Source organism: Pyrgilauda ruficollis, unplaced genomic scaffold (assembly GCF_017590135.1).
Source record: "Pyrgilauda ruficollis isolate IOZ18807 unplaced genomic scaffold, ASM1759013v1 scaffold251, whole genome shotgun sequence".
NCBI lineage: Eukaryota > Metazoa > Chordata > Aves > Passeriformes > Passeridae > Pyrgilauda > Pyrgilauda ruficollis.
The window spans coordinates 269,391-282,593 of record NW_024523834.1 but is presented as its reverse complement, the minus strand read 5'-3'; the positions used below and the strand labels follow the sequence as shown (position 1 = coordinate 282,593).

Sequence of the window (13,203 nt, the reverse complement as noted above, 5' to 3'; positions counted from 1 at the left end):
GACCGATCGGGAGGGGGGTGGGGGCAGGGGGGCAGGGGAAAGCTGAACCCAAAAGAATCTGGGTGGTGGGTGAGCTTGCACGAGCATGCCTGGTGAGGAAGAGCAGGGTGAGCCAGTCCTGAGGTCACCAGGCTTAAGGAGCCTCAAAACCTGAGTACAGAGTGATGTGGCAAATAGGTGACAGAATGGACAACAGCTCCAGAGAGGGGTTTTCCCCACTGACCACTTCCCAGCAGCTGCTGATCAGCAGGAGCCAGGGCCTCCCTGCAAGGTGCCAGGGAAGCAGGAATGGACATTTTCAGCACTCATTTCTGGGAATGTTTGCTGCAATTACCCCCTCTTATGGCTGGGAACCACAAATTTGGAAACACACAGATTGCACAATGTCCTGGCCAGAGGTGCCACCCACAGCCCTGGCAGCAATAAAAAGGAGAGGGAGCAGGAGCCTCAGCAGAGACCTGCAAGGAGCACATCCCAGGTACATCAGCTGTCCTCCTGCTGCAGAGATGGTGCAAGCAACTCCCTTGCTGCTGGTGCTCTTCCTGGCCCTGGGGGCTCATGGCCTGGCTGTGAAAAAGGTACTGAGGGTGGGATGCACAGGGTGGGGTGGGCAGGGGGCTGTGGCTGCAGGCACCAGTGCTGAATTCCTGCCCTCCAGTGCTCCCTGACCGGGCGCTGGGTCAATGACCTGGGTTCCAACATGACCATCACATCCGTGAATGCAAAAGGTGTCTTTGCTGGCTCCTACCACACGGCTGTGACAGCCACCTCCAACGAGATCAAGCTGTCACCGCTGCAGGGATCCATGCAGAAGGGCCCTAACCAGAAGGGCCAGCCCACCTTTGGCTTCACCGTCAACTGGAGCTTTTCAGGTACTTCTTTCCCAGCCTCTTTATGGTATCCTGGACTTCCCCTGCCCTGCCTCTTCTGCTCTTGAAGTTTTTCTGCCCTCCCTGCAGTGTCCTTGCTGATTCCCTGCCTTCCCCTGCACTATCCCCACTGCTCTCCCTCTCCTCTCCCTGGAGCTCCCCCATCCCTGTCTCTGGAGCTCCTGGGTTGCTCTCAGCTCCCAGTCCCAGGGTGCAGGAGAGGCAGCAGGGGCTGAAGCCTTCACTGCCTGCCCATCTCTGTGTGACACCCCAGCCCTCTGAGCCCTCCTGCTGCTTTCCCCATGCCCACTGGCCCCAGAGGCTGGGGACAGCAGGGGTCTACTGTCCCCTGAGCTGGGACAGCCACACACCTCCACCTCGGCCACGCTCCCCTCCACCTCCTCTCTTGTCCCCACAGATTCTGTCACTGTTTTCACGGGCCAGTGCTTTGTGGATGAGTATGGAAAGGAAGTCTTGAAGACCATGTGGCTGCTGAGGTCACACGTGGAGAACATAAAAAATGACTGGAAAGCCACCAGGTGAGCCCCCTGACCCTGCCCTGCACAGGTCCCTTGTGCACTCCTGAGGGGTTGGGGCTGTCACAAGTGATTTAGGTTGCTTGCAGAGCCACTCTCAAGGCGTTGGCAAAAGCAGGTGTAATATCTGTTTTAAAAGCACAGCTTAACAAATCTCGATGGCAAGGTTCACTTGATTGCTTTGTGCATGGGTAAAACACAGAAAGGAAAAACACCATCCCCTGGGCTCCTGCCAAGGTGCAGATGTGGTGCAGGAATGCCGGGCTGGGTGCGTGTTTGGACACTGCCACGTCCCTCCCTTACATCCTGTCCTCTGTGTCCCCACAGGGTGGGCACCAACGTCTTCACCCGCCTGCAGTCACAGGAGTGAGGGTGACAGCGGGGGCTTCCCAGCAGTGACAGGGGTGTGGCCCCTGCTCCTGCAGCACCACCTGCTTCTCCCAATAAAGCTTTGCTGCAAGCGCCCACAGTCTCCTGTCATGTTGTTGCAAAATGTGGGATAAGTAAAATATTTCTTTAAAAGGTTTGTTCTTTGATGTTTAATTTTTTTTCATGCTTTCAAGCGTAATCAACAAGAAAGGACATTTAGCCTGTGAAACAGAGAGCAGCAAACAAGCTCTGAGCTTGTCCAGGTGCTGTAAGAAAGAGATCTTGGCAGAATTGCCTTGTTAAGGTTTAGGTCTTGATGAGCTTTGTGGGAATCCTTAAAATCAGAGAGTTTTGGGAAAGCTGCAAAAGGCAGGCCTTAGGGACAGCAGAACTGCAATTAGAGCGAAGCAGTAGCCATAAGATTTGTCAGCAGAAAAGTTATATGAGATGTAGAAAGTAAGGACAAATGACCAACAGTCTGTGTATTAACACTTGTCTAGAATAACTTCCTAAGCTGCAGAAAAGTATATCTATCAAGATATTAGGAAGTTCTAAGCTTGGTAATGGAGCCCTGTGCATTGTGTTTTAAGGCTTACAAGCAGGTATTGTATTCAAAATAAGCAAGCTTTGTTTTAACCAAAGGTACCTGTGCTTATAGTGGTTGGACAGAACTACTGTCAACATGCTTTTGCTTTGTGTGATTGGTCAAAAAACTTTTAAAGTGAGTTGTAACTTTGAGTTCTTCGTCTGCTGCCTGGGATGTGAGCTGCTGGCATCTTCCCATTGTCATAACCACGTAACGAGACTGATGCTGGAAAACAAACAGCTCAAAACACGCTCACAACAGTCCCATTCATCTGTGATTTGTACATTGACCCCTGGCTGGCAATAGGCTTTAATGATGTCAGACCTGGGTGCAGGTTACAAAACTTGGGATGAGCAATATACTACTAGTAGAGGACACAAAGATTGCAGAATTTACAGGACACTTGGCAAAACCCCCAGGATAAGAAAAAACTAATAAAGACAACTGGATCAGGAAAAATGCAGTGCTGAAGCAGCTCTGACTGGGTAGAAAGTAAATTCTGGCTGGGGAAGGTCATGACTTATGGCCCACTGGGTCAAGAAACTCACCAACTCAAGAGAAGAGAAAGGCTGAGCCCAAAAATTAATTAGCATCAGATGCAAGAGAATTCTTAACCAATAGGAGAGAGAATAGTAATTAATAAAAGAACTAAATAATTCATAGCCAATGAACATTAATGCCTTTGTTTGCTAGATGTGTAAATAGCAAAATGTTTTGATAGTTATTGTGCTTGATCTTTGGAATAACACTGAGGACTCAGGCTTGTGGAACTAAAACAAAAAATCAATGTCTCTCTTAGGTGTGTAATTACTGCCTTGTTATACACCAGGTAACAAATCCAATCCTTCTGGACAGCTCTGTCATAGCTCTGCACACACATTCCCAATACCCCCATGGTGTCTGTGTCTCATGGTCCCTTCTGTCACCATACCCGAGGCATCACGCGTGTCCCCTGCTGTGACCCTCCATGGCACAGAGTCTCCTTTGCAGCCCCCCAACCCCACCACGGTCCTTGGGGGTCCCCCCTGCCCCAGCCCAGGGCAGCAGGAGCCCGTTCAGCCTGGAGCACTGCCCGGTTGCCCATCTCCCACCGGGTGTCCTTTGGCAGGAGGCCGGGTTTTGGCAGCCGCTGCCTGCCCACAGCCCGCTCTGCTATAAAAGGGCACCACACACGGCCACCACCACCATGGGCACCCCGGGCTGCTGCTGCTCGCCCTGCCCCTGCTCGTGGCCCCTGGTGCTGCACCAGGGAGGTGAGAGCAGCCCTGGCAGCCTGGCCGTGCCGAGCCGTGCTGTGCTGTCCCGGGTGCAGGTGGGTGAGGGGCTGCACGCCCTGGCTGTGCCATCATCCCTGTGGTGCACTGGGAATGACCAGGGGGCTGCCTGCTCCTGCTGTGCTTTCTGGTGCCGTGCCGTGCCACTCCGCGCTGTGCTGTGCCACAGACTGCTGTGTCAAAAAACTTTTAAAGTGAGTTGTAACTTTGAGTTCTTCGTCTGCTGCCTGGGATGTGAGCTGCTGGCATCTTCCCATTGTCATAACCACGTAACGAGACTGATGCTGGAAAACAAACAGCTCAAAACACGCTCACAACAGTCCCATTCATCTGTGATTTGTACATTGACCCCTGGCTGGCAATAGGCTTTAATGATGTCAGACCTGGGTGCAGGTTACAAAACTTGGGATGAGCAATATACTACTAGTAGAGGACACAAAGATTGCAGAATTTACAGGACACTTGGCAAAACCCCCAGGATAAGAAAAAACTAATAAAGACAACTGGATCAGGAAAAATGCAGTGCTGAAGCAGCTCTGACTGGGTAGAAAGTAAATTCTGGCTGGGGAAGGTCATGACTTATGGCCCACTGGGTCAAGAAACTCACCAACTCAAGAGAAGAGAAAGGCTGAGCCCAAAAATTAATTAGCATCAGATGCAAGAGAATTCTTAACCAATAGGAGAGAGAATAGTAATTAATAAAAGAACTAAATAATTCGTAGCCAATGAACATTAATGCCTTTGTTTGCTAGATGTGTAAATAGCAAAATGTTTTGATAGTTATTGTGCTTGATCTTTGGAATAACACTGAGGACTCAGGCTTGTGGAACTAAAACAAAAAATCAATGTCTCTCTTAGGTGTGTAATTACTGCCTTGTTATACACCAGGTAACAAATCCAATCCTTCTGGACAGCTCTGTCATAGCTCTGCACACACATTCCCAATACCCCCATGGTGTCTGTGTCTCATGGTCCCTTCTGTCACCATACCCGAGGCATCACGCGTGTCCCCTGCTGTGACCCTCCATGGCACAGAGTCTCCTTTGCAGCCCCCCAACCCCACCACGGTCCTTGGGGGTCCCCCCTGCCCCAGCCCAGGGCAGCAGGAGCCCGTTCAGCCTGGAGCACTGCCCGGTTGCCCATCTCCCACCGGGTGTCCTTTGGCAGGAGGCCGGGTTTTGGCAGCCGCTGCCTGCCCACAGCCCGCTCTGCTATAAAAGGGCACCACACACGGCCACCACCACCATGGGCACCCCGGGCTGCTGCTGCTCGCCCTGCCCCTGCTCGTGGCCCCTGGTGCTGCACCAGGGAGGTGAGAGCAGCCCTGGCAGCCTGGCCGTGCCGAGCCGTGCTGTGCTGTCCCGGGTGCAGGTGGGTGAGGGGCTGCACGCCCTGGCTGTGCCATCATCCCTGTGGTGCACTGGGAATGACCAGGGGGCTGCCTGCTCCTGCTGTGCTTTCTGGTGCCGTGCCGTGCCACTCCGCGCTGTGCTGTGCCACAGACTGCTGTGCCATGCTGTGCTGTGCCGTGCTGGGCCACCCCTGGGCACAGTGTGCAGGGCTGACAGGGTTGCATGTTTCTACCATGCCACGCTGTGACACCCCAGCACACAGCTTGTCAGCTCCTCTCGTGTCCTGCTGTGCCGTGCCACACCACAGTGCAGTGTCCATGACCAAGGAGGCTGCCAGCTCTGGCTCTGCTGTCCCTGGGGCTGCTGTGGGTCACCTCCCCTACTGTAGGGGGGTACCCAGTACTCCCAGCTCTGCCCTGCCCTGCTCAGGGAGGGAGAGGTGCTGTCCCAGCTGGTGCCCATGTGCTGGTCACTTGCCACACAGAGGGGCCATGCCATGGGACACACATGCTGCTGCTGGTGAGGGGAGGAGGAACTGTGGCTCAGCATTGCCCAAGCCACCCACATGACCCCCGGTCCCCACTGTGACCTGCAGGGCCTGTGGAGAAATGAGCTGGGCTCCAATATGATCATGTTGGCCACGAAGACAGCTGGGACCCTCTCAGGCTCCTACCAAACTGCAGTGGCAGCCACCAACGAGCAGGTCCTGGTGTCACCCTTGCGAGGGGTCCAGCAGCATCCCAGTGCCAAGAGACACCCCACCTTCAGCTTCACCGTGCAGTGGCAGCTCTCAGCTACAGCAGTGACAGTGATCCTCTGCCTGTGCTGGGAATGGGGACGCCCTGTCTGGTGCCCCAAATCCCCTGTGGCACCCAGAGGAACCCTGGCTGTGGGCATGGATTGGCCATGTGCACACACTCCTGCCATGGGAAGTGGTGGTGGCAGAGCTTGTCTGTGGTGGGTTTCAGGGTTGTCTGGAAGAGGTGATGAGGGTGTCCATCTGTCTGTCCAAGGGGCATGGCTGATGCCCAGCTCTGTGTCCAGTGATGTGGAACAGTCCACCTGGCCGGTGTGGCAGGGAAGTCCATATCTCTGTCCAGGGCATGTTTGTCTGTCTGTCTGCCAGGACCAGGTGGCCTAAGCTTCCCTGTCTTGAGATGCAGGTTCTCACCCTCCTCTTCCTCTCTCAAACCTTGCCAGACTCCTCCACTGCCTTTGTGGGCTTCGTGGATCACCAAGGGAAGGAGACCACGTGTCTCCTGTGGGAAGAGGTCCTGTCATACAAGGACACCTGGAAAGCCACAGGTGAGTTCTCTCCCTGCCATCTCTCCCCACAGGGTTGGCTCTTCCACTTTCACCTGCATCAAGTGATGGGAACAGGGACCAGTGCTGTCTGCACCCTGCTGTTCTTCTGCATCTCCAAGTCTCCTCACTGTCCCAGTCCCAAGCTGGGCTCTGGCAAGGAAACACACCCTCACTTTTCTCTGCTTCTTCCCAGTGCCTCCCAGCAACCTGTTGGTGGGGCTCCCCATTGCCATACTTGCTGCCCCCCACATGGAGCCAAATAAACCTTTCCCCACATGGCACAGAGCTGTATCCCTGTTATCCGTGGTATGCAAGCAGCCATGCGTGGATGTCTCCCCATCTGTGGCCATGGGGAGAGCAAGGTGCTGGCAGGGAAGTGTTTTTGAGGGGATGGGAAAGATGGGTTTGGGGGACAGTAATTCTGCTTGACCATGGCTCCAGCAGGTGCCTTCTTGCCTGTGTACCCACCCGGGACATTCACAGTGCTGGGTGGCTCCAGGCAGCACCCCCAGTGTGGGGCACAGCACACCCCACAGCTGTGGGTAGGGGTGAAAGCCACATGCAGGCAAACCAGCACTCTCTCCTGGCCTCATCCTGTGTCTCTACACCCCTCTCTGCCCCATCCTCCCATCAAACTCAATTTCCGGCTGTTGCTCTGGTTGGGAGTCTCCCCATGCACATATGGGGAGGGCTGGGTGCCAGCCATCACAGAGGGAAATCCGGGGTGTTGGGGTGGTCCAAAATCCAGGCTGGATGCTGGGGGGATCAGGAGAGAGGCCTGGGACTCCAGGGGGAGCTGCTGGACAGACTGGGTGGCTAAAGCCAGATACTGCAGGCGTGGATCTGCATTATGCAGGCACAATGTACTTCCCACTGACTGGCTGTCACCCGATCAGCTGGCAGGTGGAACAGGATGTGGATCCTTTCTGGCATTCACGTTCACAGGATGTTATCTGAACATTAAACTTTATCAGCTCCCTAGGAAAGGAAACAAATCAAACAAGGGCCCGATGCCCTTTGCACCGGTCTGGCACTACAATTCAGTAATCCATCATTTCAGCAGCTCACGAAGTTTCTAACTCATTAGTTACATAATCCACGATGCACAGCTCCTAACTCCTCCTGAGCACCACAGGGAGAAGCTGTGTGAGCAGGGAGAGGTGCAAAGGGTGTGAAGGACAATGCTGCCTGGCGGCTGCAGGGCTGCTGAGGCAAGAGGTTGCTGGATGGGGCAGAAAGCACACAGTTCCCCAAGAAAGTGTCAGTGCCTGTCTGCCATCCTCTTCCTCTCACAGTGTGCCTCTCCTTCCCCAGCCTTCCTCAGCCTTTGCTCTTTTCCCTCATTCCCTGCTGGGTTCTGGGGTTGCACACAGAGCACACAGACCTGAGACTCTCCAGAGTAAGCTTGTACTGACCGAGCACAACTGGTTGGTGTTGTGCCTGGTGGTCCAGCTTTTGGTCAAAAGTCACCCTGCATCCTCATCCTCACCCTTTCACCCCCATTCTCATGCCTGCACTCTGCACAGAGCCCTCAGTTCATCCCCACTGATCCTTGGCACTGCTCTGGTTGTGCTGGGGTCGTTCTCCTGCTTCCCCTCCCCAAACGCCCACTGCGGCTGTCACCAGCACCATAAGCACCCAAAGACTTCTCTGAGTGGTCTGTGAGGTTAAAGCCAGTGCAGGGGGTTGAGGCTGGGAGCCCTGAACAGCAGGGCATGAGGTCACTGAGAGCCATACTGGCCCAGGACATAAGATTTAATTTAATTTCAGTCATTTCATTACCCCCACAACTGCAAATTCCCTGGCTCCTAGCTCCTCCTAAGAAGGCAGCCAGTGGGACAGAGAATGATCCAAGCATTGTGCTTGCTTAATAAGAAAACTGAAAGTAAAACTGTAGAGTTTATGAGAAATCAGCAGTGGGGGCACCACCCCCTCTGCATCACAATCTGTGTTTATCAGCTGTCCTAACTATCCCACATCCTGTCCCTGACCTTGGTGTGATCCTGCCCCTTTTATTGACATTTCATTTGCCTTTTTCTCTTGTCTGGTACATGGAACCTGGGCTGCTCACCTCCAGCCTGCAATGCCTTACTCAGAGGTTTTCCTGTTGCTGTTTGGGCCAGTTTGCTTCATTCATCTCCCAGTAACCTGGACCCACTGCAGATCACCTGCACGTACCTTGCCCAGCCCTCATGACTCTCTGTCCTTCTGTCCATCCCCGGCAGTGACCAGAGGGTGCTTTGGGACACAGGAGCTTCAGCAGGGCAGGATGGAAACTTAGACCCAGCCCTCAACCAGTAGACATGGGGCTAAGACCCCCAGGCTGGGTGATGTCAGTGGGCAGCCCCATGCAACCCCTCCTGCGTGCCTGTTTTCCCCATCCCCATCCCTGTGTCAGTCCCAGTTCCAGTCTGCATGCTTATCTCCATCCATGCCTCCAATCCCTCATCCCTGCCCTCATCCCTGCCCCATCCCCATTCCTTCCACTCTTGCTTCCCTCCCCATCCCTGCCCCTGCTCCCCCATCCCACCACATCCTCTTCCTGTCTTCATCCCCAGCCCTGTGCCCATCCCCATTCTTGAACCTGTCCCCACACCTCTTCCCGTCCCTGTCTCCTTCCCCTTCCTTGTCCCAGTATCAGTCCCTCCCTCAGGTACCACCCGGGGCTTTCCCGGAAAGCAGCGTCGGAGCCGAATATAAGCCTGTGAGTCACTGGCACGGCGTGGTCCTTGCCGCCTCTGCATCCCGAGCTGCATCCCGAGCTGCATCCCGATGAGCCGCCGCGTCCTCTCCCTTCTCGCCCTGCCTGCAGGGGTGTCCGTGGCCGCGGCTGCGGCAGGCTTCCAGGTGGGAGCTCCTGCTGGGGGCACGCGTGGGAAACTCGGCTCCGGGGAAGTCTGGGTGGGAGCACGCCTGGGGATCCCGGTGTTCGGGGAGGGACACGGGTGGGAGACTCGCCGGGGGGGTGGAACATGGTATGGGAGCTGCAGCGCTTGTTAGGGGTGGGACACATGTGGAAGACCCCTCTGCGGGGAGAATACTCGGCAACAGGAGGATCCTCTGCTCCAGCGGGTATCCAGACGGGAAACCCTGCCGAGGGAGATGAGGGAAGAGATGTTCGGGGGTAATCCGTGTGCCCGGCAGGAATGTGCATGGAGATTCCTTCCCTCTAGCAGGGGTCCTGCATATGGAAATCCCCCACTTCCCTCACAGGGACATGGAGGGGAATTGGGACGGGGGAAGCATGGGGATCCTGCCCCAGGGGGTGACTTGCCCCTGTCTCGGACGGGACGGGAACAGGCAGTGCTTACAACTGCAGGTGGGATGTGCAGGGCTCTGGCTGAGGCGCAGCCCACTGTGGACCTGAGGGATAGCCCATCCCAGTGAGCTTCCCTGTCGTGCTACATGTGTGCTGAGCACAGTACAGGTACCCACAAACACGGGCAGATGTGCCCTGGACTCACACAACTCACCTGCCAGGGCTACAGCAGGGGTCCCACCCATGTTCCTGCCTGTCCAGGGCTCCCACCATTCACTTTTCCTCTTCACCTCTCCCTTTTGCTTGGCTTACCCCAGCTTTTGGCCCTCTTGATGTAGCTGAGATAGCAGCAACTTTATGAATCAAGTATTTTAAAAATGAATGCTCAAGCACTCTCCAGACTCCAGAAACACTCTGCTGTGCCACCATCCACAGCCTGACCTGTGTTTGTGCTCGTTTCCAAGCTTCTCTGCCAGGGAGTTGAGCACCCTGGGGAGAAAAAGGCCAGTGAGAAAGAGGAAAAGGCAATCTTTAACTACCTGGGGAAAAGCAGAAGGCAAACCAAGGTGAGTGCCAGCACCCCGTGGGCATCAGAGGTTGTGGGCAGGGGGCTCAGCCTGTAAGGGCTGTGTACAGGCAGCCCCCAGGGACACATCTGCTTATCCCCAGCCGTGCAACCTGACCGGCTGGTGGGAGAATGATCTGGGCTCCAAGATGCAAGTGTTCAAGGTTGGCAACGACGGAACCTTCTCTGGGGAGTACCACACTGCTGTGTCAAGCACCAAGAAACCCATCCAGGTGTCCCCACTGACTGGCTCCCAGCACCTGGATGAGGATGGACAGTGCACCTTTGGCTTCACTGTCAACTGGAAGAAGTTCTCAGGTCTGTAGTTGCATGTTGTTGGATGGAGTGGTGGGATGGAGAGGGGAGTTCAGGCAGGTCCCAGTGCTCATCCCAATTCCTCTGCTCTCTCTGCTGTCCTCTGTCCCTCCTTCCCTGATCTCTCCCCACTCTGGATGGTGTCTGCAGACAGCAGTACACCTCCCAAAACAAGGTCTGGGTGAGGAGCACCAAGGGTTGCTTTGACAAAACCTGTGCCACACAGCATTTCCTGCAAATATCGGGATCCACTCAGGCTCCATGAGCCCTAAACTCACCAATGCCTGTGAAGCTCTAAAATCAGCTGGGGTCCTGTTGGGATGCTGACAGCTACCACTGCTTTAGACTCCACAGCTGTCTTCGTGGGCCAGTGCTTCAACGGGGATGATGGGAAGGAAGTCCTGCACACCTCCTGGCTGCTGCGGGAGAAAGTCGACTCGGAGACGGATGACTGGAAAGCCACCAGGTGAGCCAGGGTTCCCCAGTCCATCTGGGATCCCTACCCTGCTGCTGGCTGGACACCAAGGGGCCGCTGCTTCCCCACAGGACCGGCCACAACACCTTCACTCGAACGGGCTGAAGGAGGGAGAAGCACTGCCTTCTCTGCCACACTGCACTGCACCTTATCCTGGCCACACTCGGGAGACAGGAGTCCCCTCAGAAGCCTCGTGTACCAGCATGCCCTGATGTTTCCAGCTCTAGAGGAAGATGTCTCAAAAAATACCAAATAAAATTAGAAATATTTAAATGCAACCTTGTGCAGTCTGTGGATATGTCCTGGAAAAGCTGGGCTAAAACACGGTGTGGGGTGGGTGTGGGACGAAACTCTCATTCCCTTGTTCTGGGAAGAGACTGGCCCCAAGAAAGCCCCTTTTCCAGCCCAAACAGGACAGTGCAACCCCAAAGTAACCCTCTGACACTAACTGTGACCAGTACTCATTCTTTCCTGTTGAAAGCCTGGTGAGTGTGATGGGAGGGTGAGCTGGGGAGCTCTTCTGCACCCCAAAAACCTGGCTGGGAGGCCCCTGGCTCTGACACAGCCCTTAAGCAGGCAGGTGAGGGGCCTTGGCTGTGTCCACACTCCTGAAAAGTGCCAAGGGCTGCTCTGTACCAGCCACACAGGGCCAGTAGCTGCAGTACACCCAGCCCAAAACCCTTTCTGGGAAATGTGATTTACTGAAAAGCTAATGACCAGTAAAGACAGCCTCTCGAATCTCTGCCCAATGGACTATGTGGCTGACCAAAACGGGAAGTGCCTCTGCTGCCTTAGGCACTCCTCTAAGCCAAAGAAAATGATTTCCAGGAAATCAGCTCTGGGCCTGAATGTGAAACTTAGTCCTTGTGTCTTTGATTCTCAAAATAACCGGGGACAGTGCAGCATGCCCTGAGCTGGCACACTGCCTGGATTTGATGAACTTAAAAGCATGACTGAGCTGCTGGGGCTGCCACCCCCCTCTGCTCCCCTGGCTTTTCTGCCACAAAGGCTGTGGGTGGGAGAGCTTTGCTAACAGCACCTGTGGCTTTAGCAAGTTTGCCTGCTCTGTGTTTTTGCCTGCCTTGTTGCAAACTCACATGTGGTTTGCTTCTTTCTCACTGGGGCTCATCTTCCGCTTCCAGAGTGGTGCTGCTGTTCCCTTCTCCGTGCCTCACTGGCATTTCTCCATCTTTTTCAGTTCCCTTGCAGCATTTCTGACCAGAATGTCTTTACACCAGCCCTCTGTTATGCATTTATGTATCTGCACGGCTTTTTACGTGTTTTTAGAGGAGTCTGAGAAGTGGGAAAGTGAGAGGCAGGGGGAGTGCAGGACTCTGCTCTCACCTGAAGCGTGACCAGCTCAGCAGTGAGGTGCCCCCTAAGCCTCCAACCTCCCTGCCTGCATCCTCCTGACCTCATTATTGCCTTCACGCCAGCATTTCCCCAGGGCAGGCTCTCCCAGAGGCTGTGCAGCATTCCCAGAGTGCTTCAGCAAGGCAGCAGGGCTGACCATAGCTGGAGCATCCTGCAAACCCCGGCAGGCAGCCACAGCACTGGTGAGGAACACGGCAGGCAGGAGCTGGCAGAGTTATTTCCAAGGCCAGTCCCTACACGGGGGCACCCAGCCTGGCTGCCACGCATCCCTGGCACACCTCTGGTGTGGGGTGACAGGTGATTGGACCTGGGGGTGACTGCAGGCGTCTGGGAGTGGTTAAGGATGGGGATGTTTCCCTGTGGACATTCAGCACCCCTCAGCTCTGAGTTGTATTCATCTGCAGACCTGCTCATGGTGCTGATCTGCAAACCCAGCACCATTTGTTTCCCTCTAGCATGGCCTCATCAGAGAGGCAAATGTGAGCAGGGCTTCCCCTCCAGCCCCACTGCAGGAAAACCTGCTGTTTCTGCTGCATGACAGGGCTTGATCAGGGTCATTCACACATTGTGAATGCCTCCAGGGGCAGCTGGAGCTGGTGGAGGCAGGAGGCACCTGAAATCACAGGGACATGGCTGTGTGGCACAGCTGTTCACACACATAGTGCATCAGTTTAAAAAAAAAAAAAACCCAAAAAATGAACTTATTAGGATCTTGGGGTGATGCTTGCATAAGGATCAAATCCCTTCAAGCACTGAAGTCACTGTTAGAATGGAGAAAGAGCCTCAATTGCAGGAGTCCTCCAGCACTTACATGTCTTAACCACATGTGGAAAACTGTCCTACGCAACCGTTTTCTGCGGGAACTGCTCCTGTCAACCGTCTACAAATGTCTCAATGCTGAACATCGTGGTGCCCAACATCTCT

The 13,203-nt window shown here is 54.8% G+C and overlaps 2 protein-coding genes across 2 annotated transcripts; both read left to right on the top strand.

Annotated features, from left to right (window-relative positions):
• The first annotated feature begins 472 nt into the window (after nt 1-472).
• LOC121355504 (avidin-like) lies at nt 473-1,870 on the top strand. Its single transcript, XM_041470984.1, has 4 exons — nt 473-578; nt 659-872; nt 1,288-1,408; nt 1,733-1,870. Exons 1-4 carry the CDS (start codon nt 507-509, stop codon nt 1,773-1,775), a joined length of 450 nt encoding a protein of 149 aa, XP_041326918.1. The 5' UTR covers nt 473-506; the 3' UTR covers nt 1,776-1,870.
• Nucleotides 1,871-9,028: 7,158 nt separating this feature from the next.
• LOC121355505 (avidin-like) lies at nt 9,029-11,120 on the top strand. Its single transcript, XM_041470985.1, has 5 exons — nt 9,029-9,138; nt 10,015-10,116; nt 10,220-10,433; nt 10,776-10,896; nt 10,977-11,120. The coding sequence occupies exons 1-5, from the start codon at nt 9,064-9,066 to the stop codon at nt 11,008-11,010; spliced, it is 546 nt and encodes a 181-aa protein (XP_041326919.1). The 5' UTR covers nt 9,029-9,063; the 3' UTR covers nt 11,011-11,120.
• Nucleotides 11,121-13,203: the final 2,083 nt, after the last annotated feature.